This window comes from Anabrus simplex, chromosome 9, assembly GCF_040414725.1.
Source record: "Anabrus simplex isolate iqAnaSimp1 chromosome 9, ASM4041472v1, whole genome shotgun sequence".
Classification (NCBI taxonomy): Eukaryota; Metazoa; Arthropoda; class Insecta; order Orthoptera; family Tettigoniidae; genus Anabrus; species Anabrus simplex.
The window spans coordinates 66,851,511-66,870,407 of NC_090273.1; the positions used below are offsets into that span (position 1 = coordinate 66,851,511).

The 18,897-nt window shown below is 38.7% G+C and overlaps 1 protein-coding gene across 1 annotated transcript in view; it reads left to right on the forward strand.

Annotated features, from left to right (window-relative positions):
• Zwilch (zwilch kinetochore protein) overlaps positions 1 to 18,897 on the forward strand; it is a 117,516-nt gene that overhangs the window by 6,643 nt on the left and 91,976 nt on the right. The window contains exon 2 of the mRNA XM_067153456.2: positions 15,993 to 16,041. Coding sequence (XP_067009557.2) covers positions 15,993 to 16,041 — 49 coding nt within the window. The remainder of the gene's footprint in view (positions 1 to 15,992; positions 16,042 to 18,897) is intronic.

Genomic DNA, 18,897 nt, shown 5'->3' on the forward strand with positions numbered 1-18,897 from the left:
AGGCCTAGGAAGTGGAAGGAAGCAGCCGTGGCCTTGATTAAGGTACAGCCCCGGCATTTGCCTGGTGTGAAAATGGGAAACCACGGAAAACCATCTTCAGGGCTGCCGACAGTGGGGCTCGAACCCACTATCTCCCGATTACTGGATACTGGCCGCACTTAAGCGACTGCAGCTATCGAGCTCGGTAGCAACTGTTTTCCTTGACTAGCACTATTAGAAATGTTCTTCCTTGTAGCATTGATCTGGATTAAATGCTTTTGTGTGTTTTAAAATATGTCATCTATTGGGACCCTTGACTTGAGGGGTGTCACCAATAGGGACTAATGCTGAATATTAGGAAAAATTTAATTGTCAATAGTTGAATGAATAAAATGGAAAACTAAACCCATATTCTAGCAGGCGGTAGTTCAGGGCACTTAAGCAAGTTTTTAGTTCAATAAAATAGCATTATGTACTCATTTTGCCATTTTTTTCTCTTAACGATGTCATCTATAGGTACCTTTACCTCATTCTGAGAGTTGGTGGACAGTGGATTTTGGCCGCTCGTCCTGAGACCTCACTCGGGGGTCCAGTTCACCCAAAGACGTTCTATTGGACAGACTCTGGGCAGGCCAGTCCAATCAGTAAACGTTGCCGGTGTACCACGTAGCGCACTCACATGCACACACCCACACACACACACCCGAAATGGCACCTTGTATTCTCATCCTGGAAGTAACAAGGATCGACTCTGTAAAACCACCACAATGTAGAGAGCATTTCCTTACCCAGAATATCAATCTGAAGAGCGGACTCTGCACCAGTGGGAAAACGCTAAGTTGAAGAAGCTGTGTTTCGTGAAACATAAGCTGTACATAGAAAAAGCCACTGTCTGAGAATGAGAACACTGTACAATAAAGCTCTGGACACTGGGGCAGTCGATATTGGTTCTGTGGAGTGATGAGTTTAGATTCACATTGTTTTGGTCTGATAGACATGTAAGAGTGTGTCGTCTACCCGGGGAACTGCTTCTGCTGGAGTGTATAGTGTCAAGTCAGGAAATTCTTATAATGTTATTTGCTTTACGTCCCACTAACTACTTTTGCGGTTTTTCAGAGACGCTGAGGTGCCAGAATTTAGTTCCACAGGAGTTCTTTTACGTGCCAGTAAATCTACTGACATGAGGATAACGTATTTGAACACCTTCAAATACTACCCGACTGAGCCTGGTTTGAACCTGCCAAGATGGGGTCAGAAGGCCAGCGCCTCAACCATCTGAGCCACTCAGCCCTGCTGGGGATATCCAGTGGTGTGGTGGTGGTGGTGGTGGTGGTGGTGTGGGGCTGTTTCTTGTACTTTGGCATGGGGCTGCTGATACTGTATTTGTCTATGGCAGCATGAACACAAAGGCATATTGTAACATTCTACAAGGACAGTTTGGATCATTCTGCCACTGACCAACTTCCAACTATCTCAACTGCAGCATGGGAAGTCAGGTGACAAAACAGGAAAACTAGATTTCAACAGAACCCGGCTCAAACTTTCCCATGAGAGCATGTTCCATTACTAATGGCAAATCAAGTCATTTAGTAACTGCAGAATAAAATAACCCCATGAATTTAAATATTATAAAAAATACTCACCATTTATTTCAGATACTGTTGAAAATGATCTCTTACAGTAGTAAGACATGGTTCACATTGTTTAAACAAATTATTGACTACATTCTGTAATTCTGCTTTGGTACTCATAATAGACTGTATTGCACATGTTATTTTGGCCTTCAGTTCTTTTATGGTGCAGAGATTACCGGTACTTTGGTAAACTTTGCCATTTAGGATTCCCCAAAGACAATTGTCGCAGTAAGTTAGATTAGCTGATCTTCTTCCTCTTCTTTCCTGGCCGTATATGTACCCATAGAACGGGCACTGCAGAGCTCACTCAGGGTCAGCTTGTCTGACTCGGAGAGAGTATATCCAACATTCTTGTACCAGATCTAATGGCACTTCACTTTTCCTTAAAGCAGCCTCAGCATTTTGTTTCCATGTTGCCTTAGGACGCCCTCTTCCTCTCTTCGGCTCTTCGACGGCAAGAGCTTTCTGTACTAAATGATGTCTGCTGACGTGACCAACCCAGCAAAGCTGGTTCACCTCCATCTTGTCACTGATGGGCACATCTTTAAAGGATCCTCGCACGTGTTCATTGTGCACTTTGTCACTCAAGAGTGACTACCACCGACCATCACAACATCCGCGTCTCTGTGACAAGCATTCATTGGTCATGCTGTTTCTGCCTTGCCCAACATTCGGAGCTGAACATGAGAGCAGGCCGGACAGTGGTTTTGTACTCTTTGCCCTTTAATTTAACCAGCATCCGCTTATCACACAGAACACCAGTAAGATACCGCCATTTCATCCAACCAATACTGATGCGGTGCTTGACATCTGCATCAATATTACCATCAGTTGTGATGACTGATCCAAGATATTTGAACTTGGTCATCATCAGTAAGGAAGACAGTGTTGTGTGGGCCCGCTTGCCCTGGCTGTGCAAAGTCGAATAACATGTACTCTGTCTTCTTGCGACTTATTCTTAATCCGTTTGCCTCTGGTATTACTTGCCATCGTTCCAAAACTGCCTCAACCTTCTGAGATGACTCGCCAACCATAACAATATCGTATGCATAAAGTATGGTCCACAGCAGGTCTATCATAAGCTGCTCCGTCAGGTAGTTGATGACAATGTTGAACAGTACCGGGCTCGGTGCCGACTCCTGATGTACACCAACATCAAGATGGAAACTATCTGAAACACCTGCAGTGATTTTCACCATAGTAGATGGACATAGGTACATATCTTGGATCACCTTCTTATACACCTCAGGAACTTTTTGATGTTGTAGTGCTGCCCAGACAATATATCTAGGAACACGAAGGCTTTCTCCAGATCGATGAATACCATATGAGTGTTTTTACGTAGCTCACAGTGTTTCTCAATCAAGATCCGCAGAGTCTAAATTGCATCACTTGTTGACATACCTGATGTGAAACCACACTGGTTCCGATGGTAATCAAACCCTTGATGCAGTCTCCTATGATGCGCTCCCAGATTTTGAGTGTGTGTGTGAAGTGGGTTTGATGCCTTGGTAATTCTCACATTCTCGGACATCACCCTTTTGCTTGTAGATGGGCACAAGAAAACTTTGACGGAACTGTTCTGGCATTGGAAATCCAGTGAGGATTTTGTTGAACAATTTTGTCAACCATTCATTTCCTTTGGCACCAAGGACTTTCCATAGTTCAGCTGGAATATCATCAGGGCCAACTGCTTTGCCGTTTATCTTTGACACAGCTGCTGCAATATTAGAAGGGGTGACTTCAGGCACAGGCCCCTCAACTGGGCACTGCAAAGCTGCTCTGTTTCGTGGAAACTCCTAATTTAGTAACCCTTCGAAATATAGTACTTATTCCAGCAGTTGTTAATGGCTTTCACTTTACAAATGAAAATATTTATAAAATCCTCCTTATCAATACAAATCAAGTCATCTGTTAGATGAAGCAAAGTCTATACATGTTTCAGCCTAATCTCAAGGCCATCTTCAGTAGCAAAACAGTAATCACATAATACACAAACTAATTAAAAATCGTAATGAAGTGAAGTGACAGTGATCATGATTAGTGAGTTAAAAAACATATTGAGGTACAAAGTCCTCTCGTCTAATAGATCGTTCTTGAATTGTCAAATAAAACTTGCTGACTGTTAAAATGAAAACACTGTGCTGAGGAGTGTAGTGAGACCGTCAATACTATGGATTAAAACGTGTGTGACATCTGTAATGAGAAAAAGGAATATATGAGTGGATGAAAAACAAGTTAAAAAGTAATGTACAAAAAGAAAACTCATTTAACTTACTTGTAAATAAAAGTTGTCGTCTCAAATGGAGATGACCTTGTCAGCCTCAAGTCATATTGACAACTAAGCCTGTGTTTGGCTTACTGTGTATCTGTGTCGATGTGGTTGGGTGGGGTAATGGAGGGGGAGGGGCGAGGAGGGAGGGACGATGTGAATCACAGGAGGAGGGTGTTGATGGAAGGGCGGGTCTTGTTCTAGAATGTCGGTAGTGAAACTCGTTTTTATTAACGAATTGTTCACAAATGAGCGGGACAAAGCTTTCCAATAAAATATTTTTCTTTTCATTTATTTCATTCAAGTTGTACACGGGATTGTTATATTGATAGATGTTGATTCCCATAGGGAATCTGAAATAATTGTTCCGAATGAGTAAATTTATAATACCATTATAAATGGTCCGTTATTGGACATTATAAATTTTCCAGCTGTCATCTGATGGCCAAGCAGGCATCAATTTTTGATAATGAGACAAAGTCTCTCATAGTGCATTGGCACTGCCGGTGGCTACAATTAGCCTACGCAGTGGCCTCCACCGTATGCTCTAGCCAGCGTCTTGGTAGGTGTGCTAGGTACCAACTGATGAGCCCAGCCTAGCACACGAGGGCGAAACGCTGGCAACCAGGAATGAGTTAGCTGGAAAATTTATAATGTCCAATAACAGACCATTTATATTGGTATTGTTATATTGGTCGATATCTATATATATATTCTCTAGTATATTAAGTAAGGGACCTTTCTGTTCGTAATCTTGATCAATTGTTGTGTATTTATGATTTTTCTCTCTACAATGTTCGCTCATGGCTGAGTAGCGATTGTACTTTAGGGCATTGAGGTGTTCGGAGTATCTTACATTGAAGCTGCGGCCTGTTTCCCCAATGTACGTTGAAAGACATGATTGGCATTGTAATTTGTATATCCCAGAGTTTGAAAATTTTTTGTTGCTGTTGACAGTATGAGAATTAAAAAACTTTTTTGCATTGGTGTGAACGATCTTGAAAGCTATTTTTAACTTGTTTTTTAAAGATGTTTGAAATAGGATATATGTTGTTATTATTATGAAAGGTAAATGTGGTGAACCTCTCTTTAGGGGAAGATTCTTTTTCTAAAGTGGTCTTGGGTTTACTTTTAAATTTATTGAGAATTTTGTTCACGAAAGCTTTACTGAAACCATTACCTTTGGCTATTGCATAAATGGTGTTGATTTCCTTTCTAAAATTCTTATGGGATAAAGGAACATTAAGAGCTCTGAAAATCATACTATTGTAAGCTGTCTTCTTCTGTGTCCCTGGATGTAGAGAAGTTTGGTGGATTGTGTTTATTGTGTGAGTGGGCTTCCTGTAAATATTAAAAGAAATGGTTTTATTCTGATTGCGAGTAATAGTTAAATCGAGATAATTAAGGGAATTGTTGTTCTCGGATTCTGTCGTAAACTTTATGTGCGGATCCAGGTTATTAAGTAATTCAAGAACGGTGTTGCTATCAGTAATATGAGAATCCAGGATAATAAAAGTATCATCCACATACCGAGTCCAATGTTTGATCCCATTAATTTTACCTATAATATGAGTGTATTCAAGGAAATCTACGTAAATATCAGCGAGGATTCCCGAGGCCGGTGACCCCATAGGAAGACCCTTCTGTTGGTATATGATGTTATTAAAAGTGAAGAAGCCATTATTTAACGTAAACTTAAGGATCTGAATAAACTCTTCTATCTCCCCTACAGTCAATTTACTGAATTTGGAAAGATTGTGTTTTACTATTTCGATGGTTTTATTGACGGGTATATTTGCGTACATATTGACTATGTCAAATGAGTGAAGGGTGTAATGTTTCGGTAACGTGAGATTTTTTATTCTGTTGCAGAATTCCAGGGAATTTTTAACTGACGTGTTAGCTTGAAAGAAATAATGTGTTTTAAGAAAATTGTGAATATATTGGAATATTTTGTACGTCGGACTACTTCTGACGTTAATAATGGGCCTTATGGGGACATCCGCCTTGTGAGTCTTCGGTAACGCTTTCGCCGTAGGTAACTTGGGATTCATGATGATCAATTTTGATTTTTCTAGGTCATTAAACAAGAATAAAAGGTTCTTAATTAAAGCTTTCAGTTCTCTTTGTATTCTACTAGTAGGGTCTTTTTTTATTACGTTAAATTACTAATTATTATTATTACTAATTGTTACTAATCATGATCGCTGTCACTTCACTTCATTAAGATTTTTAATTTGTTTGTGTATTATGTGATTACTGTTTTGCTACTGAAGATGGCCTTGAGATTAGGCTGAAGACTTGATTTGTATTGATAAGGAGGATTTTATAAATATTTTCATTTGTAAAGTGATAACCGTCAATACGGAATGAGATTTATAACTTGCAATGTTAATGGCTTTATCATTAGTCAGTAATGTTCCCCGATCGTCACGGATATATTTCGTGGCAACAATATCCCTGGATTAAATGTAACAAAAACTTTTCAGTCTGTCAAACACATAGCAATTACAATATAAATTATAACATTATAAACATACCTGTACAAATACACACTATCATACAAAGAATGACATGTTTCATTCTACAAGAACATCCTCAGATTCTATCAAATCACTTAAAACATGCTTATATATGTACAGTACTGTTTACGTTGTGTAAACTTGTCAATGATAGATAGTTTAGTGATAACATGAACCGGTAATGACAAAAAATAAATTTACAAGTATTAATATAATGAAAACTTACGTACTTATCTAGACTGCCAATGTTAAATCTGTTGTCACCAAACACTATTTTAGGACTGTGGTCATGGAAAGTTTTGGGTAAGGCACCTTGCGTGCGAAGGGGGGAGTGGCCTTGTGGAGTGTTGTGGATCCCTCCTATTGGATGATAAAATCGAGTCTACTGTACAGTGGAGAGGACGGAGTGACTGGAGCACTGTGGAACCTTCTATCAACACTGGAGAGGGGAGAGAAGGTTAATGACCTACTTCATGTTGAAATGCACTTTTATGAAATATGGATGAATGCAAATTAATGATTTTAGGTGAATAAAGTAAGGAATTGAAATGGAGACTAACTATTAAATGTTGTTATTATGATAAAAGCTAATTTAATGATTAAGTGTCAGATGTTATGTGAGTAGAGCGAAGGGGGGGGATTTTTAAATGTGTATGGTCATTCAGGTTAGTTACATTAGCATTTTTTGCGATGTACATTTCTATTGCTTTCTTTATATTCAAAGATTTACTTTTATTTTCGATGTGTAAAATTTTTAGATCAATGTTGATGTCTGTGAAATGGTGTGGTCAGTCGTATATGTGCTCCGTGAAGGCTGAATGGCCATTATATCTGATCGCGTTTTTGTGTTCTTTGTATCTTGTGTGGAAATTACATTTCATTTAACCTATATATGTGGCATTGCAGTTAGGTTCTTGGCACTTGAGTTCATATACTCCTGGCTTTGTGAAAGGGTCTTTTTTGTTAGGTTGCACTTGCTCATGTGTCTCTGTAATGTGCTGTTCGTTCTAAAGGCTACTTTTAACCCTGGAATGGTATGATACTTAAAACTTACATAATTGGTATGATATCGTATTTTTTATGATCTTGAGAAGAAATCATTTTTTTAGTAAAATGGAAATGAAAAATCAAAACTTATAGAACATATTTTAATTTTGCACACTTTTAAAAGCTGAAAATACATTTAATATAGAATAAAAGTTTATTGAGGAACAATTTCAAGCATTGTCTAGTCGTCAACGTCACCTAAAAGTTAGGTCCGTCTGAAAAATTAAAAAAAAATGAAATTACTATATTTAATATTTTAGAACGAATTGTATGTTAAAACAGAGAGCTAAATGATCAAAACATTTTGGTAATAGCTAAAAAAAAATCTTGCTTGCAATGATATGATGTCTTGATGATGCTGCAGTTCATTCAGGCGCTGCAAATTTTGCAGATATCCCCGCTGTGCTCCGCGCAGAACGCAGTGTCGCACTTGCTGCAGTAGTTGGCTGTCATTCTTCACTTATCAGCTGGGCATATCTTACAAGTTGTTCTCTTTTTATCCTAACTGAATCTGCTGCTTCTTTTTGACCAAGAACACTGAAGACCATACTTCTTAGCTCCCTTGGAAGATTTCTGATAGTCAAGCGCTGTTCTGGCCATGGAAAAACCAACTGCTGATACAACTGATTCATATAAGCTGATCTTGTCATGGTTTGTTCTTTTCTAGAACTCAAGACCCTGTTCAGAATAATAAGTGAGTTAACTCCTCCGATGTCGATCAAGTCATAAAAAATCCAGAGTGGCCATCTTTTTGTTTTCCTTGCGCTAGATCTGACTGAAACCATTTGGTCAAGAGTATCTACTCCTCCTTTGGTCTGGTTGTAATGGTCAATCATAACTGCTTTGCCATCTTGATTCACTCCCTTGTCTTGGTGCATTGTGGAAATAAGGCAAACGACCTTGTTCTTCTTAGCCTTATGTGATAGAAGTGTTGTCGTGTTGCTGAAAAGATATTTTGCATCACCAATGTCCCTGTTCTTTGTTGATCTCATACTTGAAGGTTTTTCCGGTTTGTTTAGGCGGATCGTTCCTAAAAGTGTCAGCTTATAAGGAGCCTTGAGCAATTCATCAGCCAACGGAACGGTTGTGAACCAGTTATCCATTGTTATGTTGCAGTTCGATCCATGAAATGGAGCCGTTAACTTTTTTACATAGTAGTGGGAAAGAGGGCCTTGGACAGTTGTTTTGTTTCCCTAAGTATGGCTCAGCAACTAACATATACTTAAATCCTGCATCACAAACCATAACAATTTTTAACCCATATTTAGCTTTTTAGGCATATACATTTTGAATGGACATCTGCCTCTAAATGCAAGCAGTTGCTCATCAATTATGAGATACGGGCCAGCCTCGTAGTTGTCTACGCATGATTTAATGAAAGCTTCCCAAAGGTCCCTTATAGGTGCAAAGCGATCCGTCGCTACTATCTCAGTTCGGGTAGTTTTGTCATCGAATCTTGAGACAATCTAATGAAAACTGGAATCGCTTTTCAGCGAAGCAAACTCTGTAAACATTGCCACTTACAGAAGGATGAAATATTATTGCTGTATTTAGGCTATTGTCCTTGTGGAGAGCAGAGAATATTAGAATGCCCAAGAGTGCCTTTATCTCTGTGGGAGAGGTTTGACTGTTTGAAAACTGAATTGTTTTGTAGTTGGCTTGTTTTCTCACTATTTCTTCATTTGTATGAGTAACAATTGAGTTTACCATAGTATCAGTAAAGAACAACTGAAATGCAGCTAAAGAGGTTAGAACATCTTTACCGCTACGTTTAGGCCATTGTCGGATATTCACAATATTTCTAGGGGTACTTCTTTTACTTATGGTTGAAGGATTTTCAGTCCAGGAATAACCGTTTCTCCCTCTGATTATTTTTGTTGTTCGTTGTGGAGTCGAGCTTGCAGATCCTGAAGAACCAGTAATAATAGTAGTAGCAGTAGTATTACTACTATCAGGTCTTGATTCAGCAGATAGAGTTGTAACAGATTTTGTCCCACAACTACCAGAGGGACCAGGGGTGTCAAGAATTTGTGTAGTAGTGCTGTGTGGACTAATCACCCCTGATGTGTACACTGAATCCTTTTCATTTGTTGAATGACCACGACGTTTTTTCTTCAATTGTTCACGAAATTCATCATCTGAGGATGAAGGTATTTATAGTCGCCATTCCCAGAGTAAATAACTGGAAAGGAGGTTCAACCTATTCAATACTCAAAAGAAAGAAACGTAGCAATCACATTTCTATTTAAATGGGACCGGTTTCGACCTTAGTCTAGGTCATCATCAGCCATAAAAAACATGTAAAATGTTTATGAATGTTGGAGGTCAGTTTCACGCTCTGTTAGGCACAAAGACAAGACACCACATTCTGTCCTGCACAAAGTCACAACACTAACAATCAACATGCGAAGATCAAAAAGGCTTGAATTCGCAGACGAACAGATCTGTAGTAGAAAGCCGCCAGCTCCCGGTAACCAGGGGGTCACGCGCTGCGGCCAAACACCAAAGTAAAGTGGAGAACGTTTCGAAGGTCCAGAACCTGTCACGGCTGCGGGAAGCCAAGTACGTATATAAAAATATACGATGCCAATTAGTACAACCGAATGAGCACCCGTACTCCAAGAACTTAACTGGAGTACGGGTGCTCATTCGGTTGTACTAATTGGCATCGTATATTTTTATATACGTACTTGGCTTCCCGCAGCCGTGACAGGTTCTGGACCTTCGAAACGTTCTCCACTTTACTTTGGTGTTTGGCCGCAGCGCGTGACCTTGAGTGTGCCGCGCTGGTTACCGGGAGCTGGCGGCTTTCTACTACAGATCTGTTCGTCTGCGAATTCAAGCCTTTTTGATCTTCGCATGTTGATTGTTAGTGTTGTGACTTTGTGCAGGACAGAATGTGGTGTCTTGTCTTTGTGCCTAACAGAGCGTGAAACTGACCTCCAACATTCATAAACATTTTACATGTTTTTTATGGCTGATGATGACCTAGACTAAGGTCAAAACCGGTCCCATTTAAATAGAAATGTGATTGCTACGTTTCTTTCTTTTGAGTATTGAATAGGTTGAACCTCCTTTCCAGTTATTTAATTTTTAACATCAATAATTTCAATACGGAACAATGAAATTTTTATCTTTAAACTCCCAGAGTATGCTAAAATGTTGTTTTCTGACTTACTTCCGCTATCTCCTTCATCTTCATTGGTATCAAAACAATCGTTTAAAAGTTTGTCAATCTCCAATGGTGACAAAGCCATTTTATAAAAAAAACTAGTAGTCTAAAAAACCAGCGTAAAATTTGACAAAAACAAATAAAAAGATGTACTTAACATAGCCTATGGCACTAACTTTCAACACACTAAGTCAACAACAACAACAGTGACGAATATGTGATATAACAATTAAACTTAAACTGAAACACAACACTACGTAAAATAATTACACCATCGGTATGATATCGTAACATTCACGAACTGATGTCAAGAGCTCATAAACAAGAGCTTCCAGTACGACATTTGCACGTGCACTGACCTTGTGAGTTGAGTAGGGGAAGACATTGGGAGGGCCGGAACAGTCCAAGCAGAAACCTGTTCTATGCAATCAAATTTGTGTTACGTTTCGTAAAAATTACGACATCATACCATTCCAGAGTTAAACCTTGTGACCAAAGGCCAGCACGCTAACTATTTAGCCATGGAATATGTAGTTTTTTTTGAGATTTTGATGCAATACTAGACTATAGAATAAAACTTTCATCGAAGGAACAATGTACACATGTATTACAATTAAATAGAAGTAGGCTACAGCGAGATTATGCAATTAAAAATCATTTAGTATTTGACTAGACTTTTACAAATTAACAAACTAAGAGTCACTAAAGAGACTGCCAGACTGACGAATGCATGCGGCAATCAGGTGAATCATAGCTCAGTGTCCATGACCTTGGCAATAAAATATACCCCTGCTACCTTCCTCACAGCACATGCAAAGTCTTCATTACTTGCCGTGGCACTATACAAATCGGTCATCTGCGACAAACTAAATTTTGTGCGTATTTCTGCTAATAATTAAAGAAAATAAAGTAAAGAATTAGCTGGTAAGAAAACAGGGCTTGTACAAATTGCTTTTCTTTTTTCTTTTTAATAATTCCTAGTTTCAGCTGGCTGAAATGAAATAAAAGTGTAATGGAACCAAGCCTTGTCAGACATAAACATTAGGTGTGTATCTGCCAGACTGAGTAGCTCAGGCAGTACAGGGCTAGCCTTCTGAGCCCATCTTGACAGGTTCGATCCTGGTTCAATCCAGTGGTATCTGAAGGTGCTCACATGTCAGCCTCATGTCCGTAGATTTACTGACACAAAAAACTCCTGTGGGACAGAATTCCAATACCTCGGCATCCTCAAAAACCATAAAAATTTAGCTGGTGGGACATAAAGTTTTGTCTGTGTACAGCTTGTGTTTCACCACACACAGCTGCTTCAACTTTGTTTTCCCGCTGATGCAGAGTCCTCTTTTCATATTGATGAATGCCATGTTTAGCAATCAGACATAACGTTTAGTGTCCAGCTGAGCAATCTTCATGTCTGCAGCTTGAGTATCTTGCCACCGTTGTCACAGCCTTCATGTCGGCACTTACCATCCACAGTGAAATGGTATGCATCATGAACAATAATACCATTTGTTGCTCTCAGGATACGGCTGTACCATCTCAGATGCCCTTCTTGCATTTATTTTGTATTTTTATGGGAACAACTTTCATCTGCTGTTGGGTTGTGTTGTGTTGTTGGTCATATGATCAAGGAGTGCAACGCCAAGAGACAAATATAACATGCACATCTCCACAGTGTGCAAAGGGTGCTCAGCGCTTTTGGTGCTGGCCAGGTCTCAGGAACGCTGCTGGACAAACTGTAGTGCAGTGCACCTTTGATTTGACGTGGACCAGTACATACCTGTCGCACAGTACTCCTGTGACTCTTCCTCCATCTAAACCATACTACCTTCATTCTAGGAATGCCACCATCACTTTGCAGGCAGGGTCCTAAATATTGGAAGCAGTTTTTCACTAGATCTTGACCATTGATTGTGGCAATGGATGTGCTTGGGTTAGTTTCCAGGTAGGCCACTCGGTCTTCTTAATATTTAGACCCAGGCCGTATTGTCTTAGGCGTTCACTCCATGTTTGAACACAGCCCTGCACTTCTGTTTGTAGCTACAAGTAGGGTGTCGTCGGCATACACTAGGTACAGTCCAAAGAACACACTCATTCAATCATGTGGAGATCGTAAATTTGTTCATATATTGATGAAGGCACATTTATTTCTTTACATTCTCATGAAATCTTCGTACTACTGGTGTTCACTCAAATAAAGTTATTAGTTTTATTCTTATTTTATATGTATGCCTTCACTTCTTGTACATCAAGCTGAAGATGACCTTGATACAGAAGAAACGTAATGTTTAGACAGGCCATTTAAGTGATAATATTTTGTATGATAACAAGCTGGTTTCCACAAAGGCAGAGGAACCAGAGATCAAATTGCTAATATTCGCTGGATTATGGAGAAAGCAAGAGAATTCCAGAAAGACCTGTACTTGTGCTTTATTGACTATGCTCAAGCCTTTGACTGTGTTGACCACAATAAATTGTGGCAAGTACTCAAGACTATGGGAGTACCAGATCATCTTATTTGCCTTATGAGAAATCTCTACTCTGATCAGGAAGCTACAGTGAGAACCCTATATGGAACAACTGAATGAGTCAAGATTGAGAAAGGTGTACGTCAAGGCTGCATATTGTCACCTTATTTATTCAACTTATATGCAGAGTATGTGATGAGGAATGCCAAATTTGATTAAACAGAAACTGGAGTTAAAATTGGTGAGAGACATATAAATAACCTTAGATATGCTGATGACACCACCCTGTTAGCAGAAAGTGAAGAACAACTTAAGTATCTACTAATGAAGGTGAAAGAAGAAAGTGCAAAAGCTGGACTAAGGTTGAATGTCAAGAAAACAAAGATCATGGCAACTAAACCTATCACCTCCTGGCATATAAATGGTGAAACAATGGAGGTTGTTCCTAGTTTCATCTACTTGGGCTCCAAAATAACTGCTGACGGCGATTGCAGCCATGAAATTAAGAGACGCTTGCTCCTTGGGAGGAAGGCAATGGCCAACCTTGATAACATTTTCAAGAGTAGAGACGTAACTTTAAGAACGAAGATTCATATAGTGAAGGCTATGGTCTTCCCAGTAGCAATGTACGGAAGTGAAACCTGGACAGTAAGAAAGGTTGAGCGTCGAAGAATAGACGCATTTGAACTGTGGTGTTGGAGAAAACTCCTTAGAGTTCCATGGACTGCGAAGAGATCTAATAAGTCCATATTACAGGAAATCAACCCAGGCTGTTCACTGGAAGGTCAAATACTCGGACAAAAACTGAAGTACTTCGGTCATATTATGAGAAAACATGATTCACTGGAAAAGACCTTAATGCTGGGAAAGACTGATGGTAACTGGAGAAGAGGGCGACAACGGATGAGGTGGATTAATGGCATCAAGGAAGCCACGGCTCTCAATTTAGAAAGACTTCGGAAAATAGTATATGACAGGAAGAAATGGCGCACTTTGGTCTATGGGGTCACGGAGAGTCGAAAGCGACTAAATGACTAACAACAACAACAATATTTTATATGATATGGCAATTGCATCTTCGTCAAGCAAAGATCTACAAGCAGCAAGAGTGAGGGATTGTTGATGCTCCCTTCCTTTGTACATGGGAACGACTCTAAGAATACAGGTGATTAAAAAATGAAGTGGATAGAAAGTGCAGGACAGCTAAGGAAGAATGGCTGAAAGACAAGTGCAAGGATGTTGAAGGTTGTATGGTCCTAGGAAAGGTAGATGCTGCATACAAGAAAATGAAGGAAACCTTTGGAGAAAGGAAGACTAGATGTATGAATATTAAGAGCTCAGATGGAAAACCACTTGTAGGGAAGGCAGGAAGATGGATGGAACATATCCAGTGGTTGCATCAAGATAAAGACATAGAGGATATGGTTCTGGAACAAGAAGAGGCAGTTGATGCTGATGAAATGGGGGACCCAGCTTTGAAGTCCGAATTCAACAGAGCTTTGAGAGCCCTAAATAGGAAAAAGGCACCTTGAACTGATGACATTTCCTCTGAATTACAGACTATCTTAGGAGAAACCAACATGGTGAGGTTAAGAGGCAAAGGAAATGCAAAGTGAGTCAAAATGTAATTGCCAGTCACATTTTTGCCATGGCTGATGTATCAGTTGGTAGGTAAAATGCGTCCACCTATTCAATACCACACTAAGAAAACATGTAACTATATTTGGTCAAAAATCAGTTACATTGTCATATAATTAGTACAGTTAGGACAAAAAATTATCTGAGTAGATTACGAGCAACAGAGATACGCTTTCTGCGTAGGATCTTTGGGTAAAACGAGGAGGGACAAGATAAGAACTGAAACAATATGAAACACACTACACATCAACCTCCTAAATGAAACTATGGAGAGAAATGGGCTGAAATGGTTCAGTCACGTCAAAAGAACGGGACAAGAAAGATTTCCAAGAAGAGCTCTGGAATGGACAGAATCTGGAAGAAGACCAATTGGAAGACCACGAACAAGATGGAGGGATCAGGTGGAGGATGACGTAAATCAGAGAGGACTACAATGGCAGACAGTGTTGAATGTTAGTTTGTGGGGAAATGAAGAAAAGATTGGAAGAGGCTCTGTGAACGACCTGCATAAGCAGAAACGTTTCAGGAAGAAGAAGAAGTATAGTTAAATGTTTTATAAGTGTGGTATTGAATAGATGGACCCATTTTACTTATCAATTGTAACTATTGTCAATACAGATCATAATGAAATTTTTATCGTACGATAGCTGATGTATTGTAAGTTATAGATTGATTGAACTAACCCAACTTTACAACTTTGGTTTGTCCCCAGCCTTGAAATTTTCTGTGTAGCCTATCTGGCACCTATTGTTGTTACTATCACCCATTGGTGATGTATTATTCAGAAAATCCCATGTGATCTACTCGGTAGTTAATCATGACTCAGTCCTTGTTTGGCTACCAATACCGCATGGATCTTACAACTTACCTGTTCCTCATAGGGGTATTTGTATCAGTAGTGTAGCCAGGATCTGCTGATTGGGGGTTTTGTAGTTACAAAATGATGTAGAACTCAATGGAGGTGCATGCATGACTTGTCATTATAAGGACACTAATACAGGTGAATTACAGATCTCTTGGTTCTACAATTATGCCTCTGAATGTTTATTGTCAGTTTGTTTATTTTATTTTTGTAAAAATTCCATCATGGGGGGGTGGTTCTAACCCCCCAGTAACCTTCCCCTGGCTATGACCCTAATTTATTTAATTTACATTCTTTCATAGGATCTGAACATTTTATTTAGTGAATATCAGGATTTAAAATATGTTATTAATAAAATTCTTGCTTACAGTTCAGTAATTATTGTTATTGATCTTTTGCAGCCAGTGAAATCATTTAATGGTCGAGGTGATACTTTGAACTGCTTCTCTGGTAAGTATGAACCACTTATTCTCATCAGCATCTTCTGAAATCTATTTAACTGTAAGATCTAAATCAGTTTTAAAGACAGTGCTTTTACTTTTTGAGTCCCAGCAATTTCTTATTCTTGGTTGATACCTTAAATGTACAAAAGATGACTTACTTGACTTATAGCCTGTGTCCCCTTTTGGAGCTGTTTTATGTGGGTTTCCCCTGTCTTCTTCAAGAGTTCCTCATTTGTGATGGTCATACAATAGATACAAACATCTATTAGGACAGACACAGTGACAAGTCAGTGTAAGAAGAGGAACCGAAAAGAGCTGAGGACAAACATGAAAACACAAAAGGACAAGGACAATCTCCATGTCTTTACATAGATGAGTTCTCCCCTCATCAATCCTCGATCTTTTACATCCACTTCTTCTCAGCCTCCCGATGATCTCATTTCTGCTTCCGAGCATAGACTCTAGGACAGGTCAGTGTCTGTCCTATTATTTGTTACTGTTCATATTCCTGTCTTCCTATACTTGACTCGACCGAGTGAACTGACTGCACGGATCAGACCATATAGCTGTTGGCTTGCATTCCAAAGATTGTGGGTTTGAACTTCACTTATGTGGTTCAATCAGGCGAGTTGGCCGTGCGGTTAGGCACATGCAGCTGTGAGCTTGCATCCAGGAGATAGTGGGTTCGAACTCCACTGTCGGCAGCCCTGAAGATAGTTTTCCATGTTTTCCCATTTTCACACCAGGCCAATGCTGTGGCTGTACCTTAATTAAGGCCACGGCCGCTTCCTCCTCACTCCTAGGCCTTTACTATTTCATCTTTGCCGTAAGACGTATCTGTTGGTATTGCACCCGTCATGCCGGGCTCAGCTCGGCCGGTGAGCGAGGATCTCACGGGGTAGATCGTTCGCTTATCGGCTGTGCGGAATTTTTAAGTGCAGGGATAGATGAAGAACTAGTGGCAAATGAAAGAAAGCTAAATAGGTTTTATACATTTATTTAAACTACTGCTCTTCAAATTTGACATAGAATTTACAAAAGCTGGGAAAAGGAAATTTTTGTTTGTGTGTAATTCTTCTTCCATTATGACGTTGCTAGTACGAACACTTCTTCAATTAACGGGTTATCAGATGCCTGAATCTGCAAGTATAACGTAAAATTCTTAGTTTAAATTTAATTAAATGACAAAATAATAATTATTTTGAGATTATTTCCTCCAATAATAATAAATTTACTTGAAAATTAAATTTATTTCATCACCGGATTTCATTAGAGTCGTATTGGAAAATGATCATTTTCTCTCCCTTATAAAAATTAAAATAAAAATTTTCTTCCATAAACTTATGGTCATATTGTCTTCCTTAGACTTTAAACTTGTCAATTTACTCATTTTCATAATTATTTAGTGACTAATCTTCATACAATAACCTTAAATTTGACATTATGTCAATCTACATGTCATTCGTTAACTCGTAATAATTTGTTATGTTGCGTTTACAAATTCCATTTTTGTGAATTCAATTCACTGACATTGCCTTTTACTTATCTGATTTTATTCGCTAGCTAAGACCCTATTCTTCCTTAAAAACTAATAAAATTCACTAAAGATTCATATTCCGTCAAACTGTGAACTAATGAAATTGGCATAGAATCGGCCAAAAATCCACGCGAACAGCGAAGAGCATTGTCACAAATATGGACAATCAGAAATCACAATAGGCAAAATATAGACAAATCACACACACAATATTCACACAAAGGTACCCGGTAGTATTATAAATATATTTTACACGAATGCTAGCCCATGATAATTAATTTTCAAGTTTATTCAAAGTCGGGAAAAATATTATTAGAATGACAATATCATGAAAAATTCCTCTCTTCAACTCAAGATTGATAGAGTACAGATTATCACTTTATTGAAGAATTTAACCATACGACGATGTTCATGGAAATTTTACGAACAGAAATCATCCAAAATTATCGGTCAAAATGCCTATAACACATGTCAAGATCAATAATACACGCACGCGGTTCATGAGCTGCGGTATTTATTTTTATCCTCCTACCCTAATTGTGGCTCTCAATTAATCTGCGCTCACACCGAAGAAATTATGTCAGATAACATATTTCTTCTCAAATTGACTCAACAATGGATGTACAAATTATCCTCTAAAATTTATAATGTCCATCTACAAGTCAAATAATTATAATAGCACAGCGAAACATACAAGTGTATCGTTCGGATACTGCCATTTTCCAGGCCTATATTTATACAAAACGAGCACACATTAATCTTGTTTAATAATAAATATCATTATGCTCATGACCTTATATGTTCTTTTAGCCGGTAATTAGGTTGGTTTATTTTTATTCTTCTTATTATTATTATTCCTGGCCGCGCAAGATTACACATGCGAAAGCTACTGTACGATAATATCTAGATGACTCTAACGCACTCAAATCCAACAATACGTCGTATAATTGAGGAATGAAATCTCATATAATGAAATTTGCGGAAATACTGTCCCATCTGGTCGTAATTCAAATATAAAATCATTTAAACCATCCTAGTTTAACGTTGAGGTCAAGTTAATTTTATTTCTCCTGCCACAATGAACTCGGGATAGTTGAAATATCTCTCGATGACATTCACTTCAAAAACAAGCTAATAGATTCCAAAATACACACTCAGCATCACAAACTACCGTCACCAAGGAAAGAAGGAATGGAAAATTCTAACTATGACAAACTAATAGAAATTACACTAAACAAATAAGTAGAGGCTATATCATTACAACTTTTACATTTACAGATAGAAAGAAAGAATAACAATGTTTAAATATTACTTGGGTGACTGTCG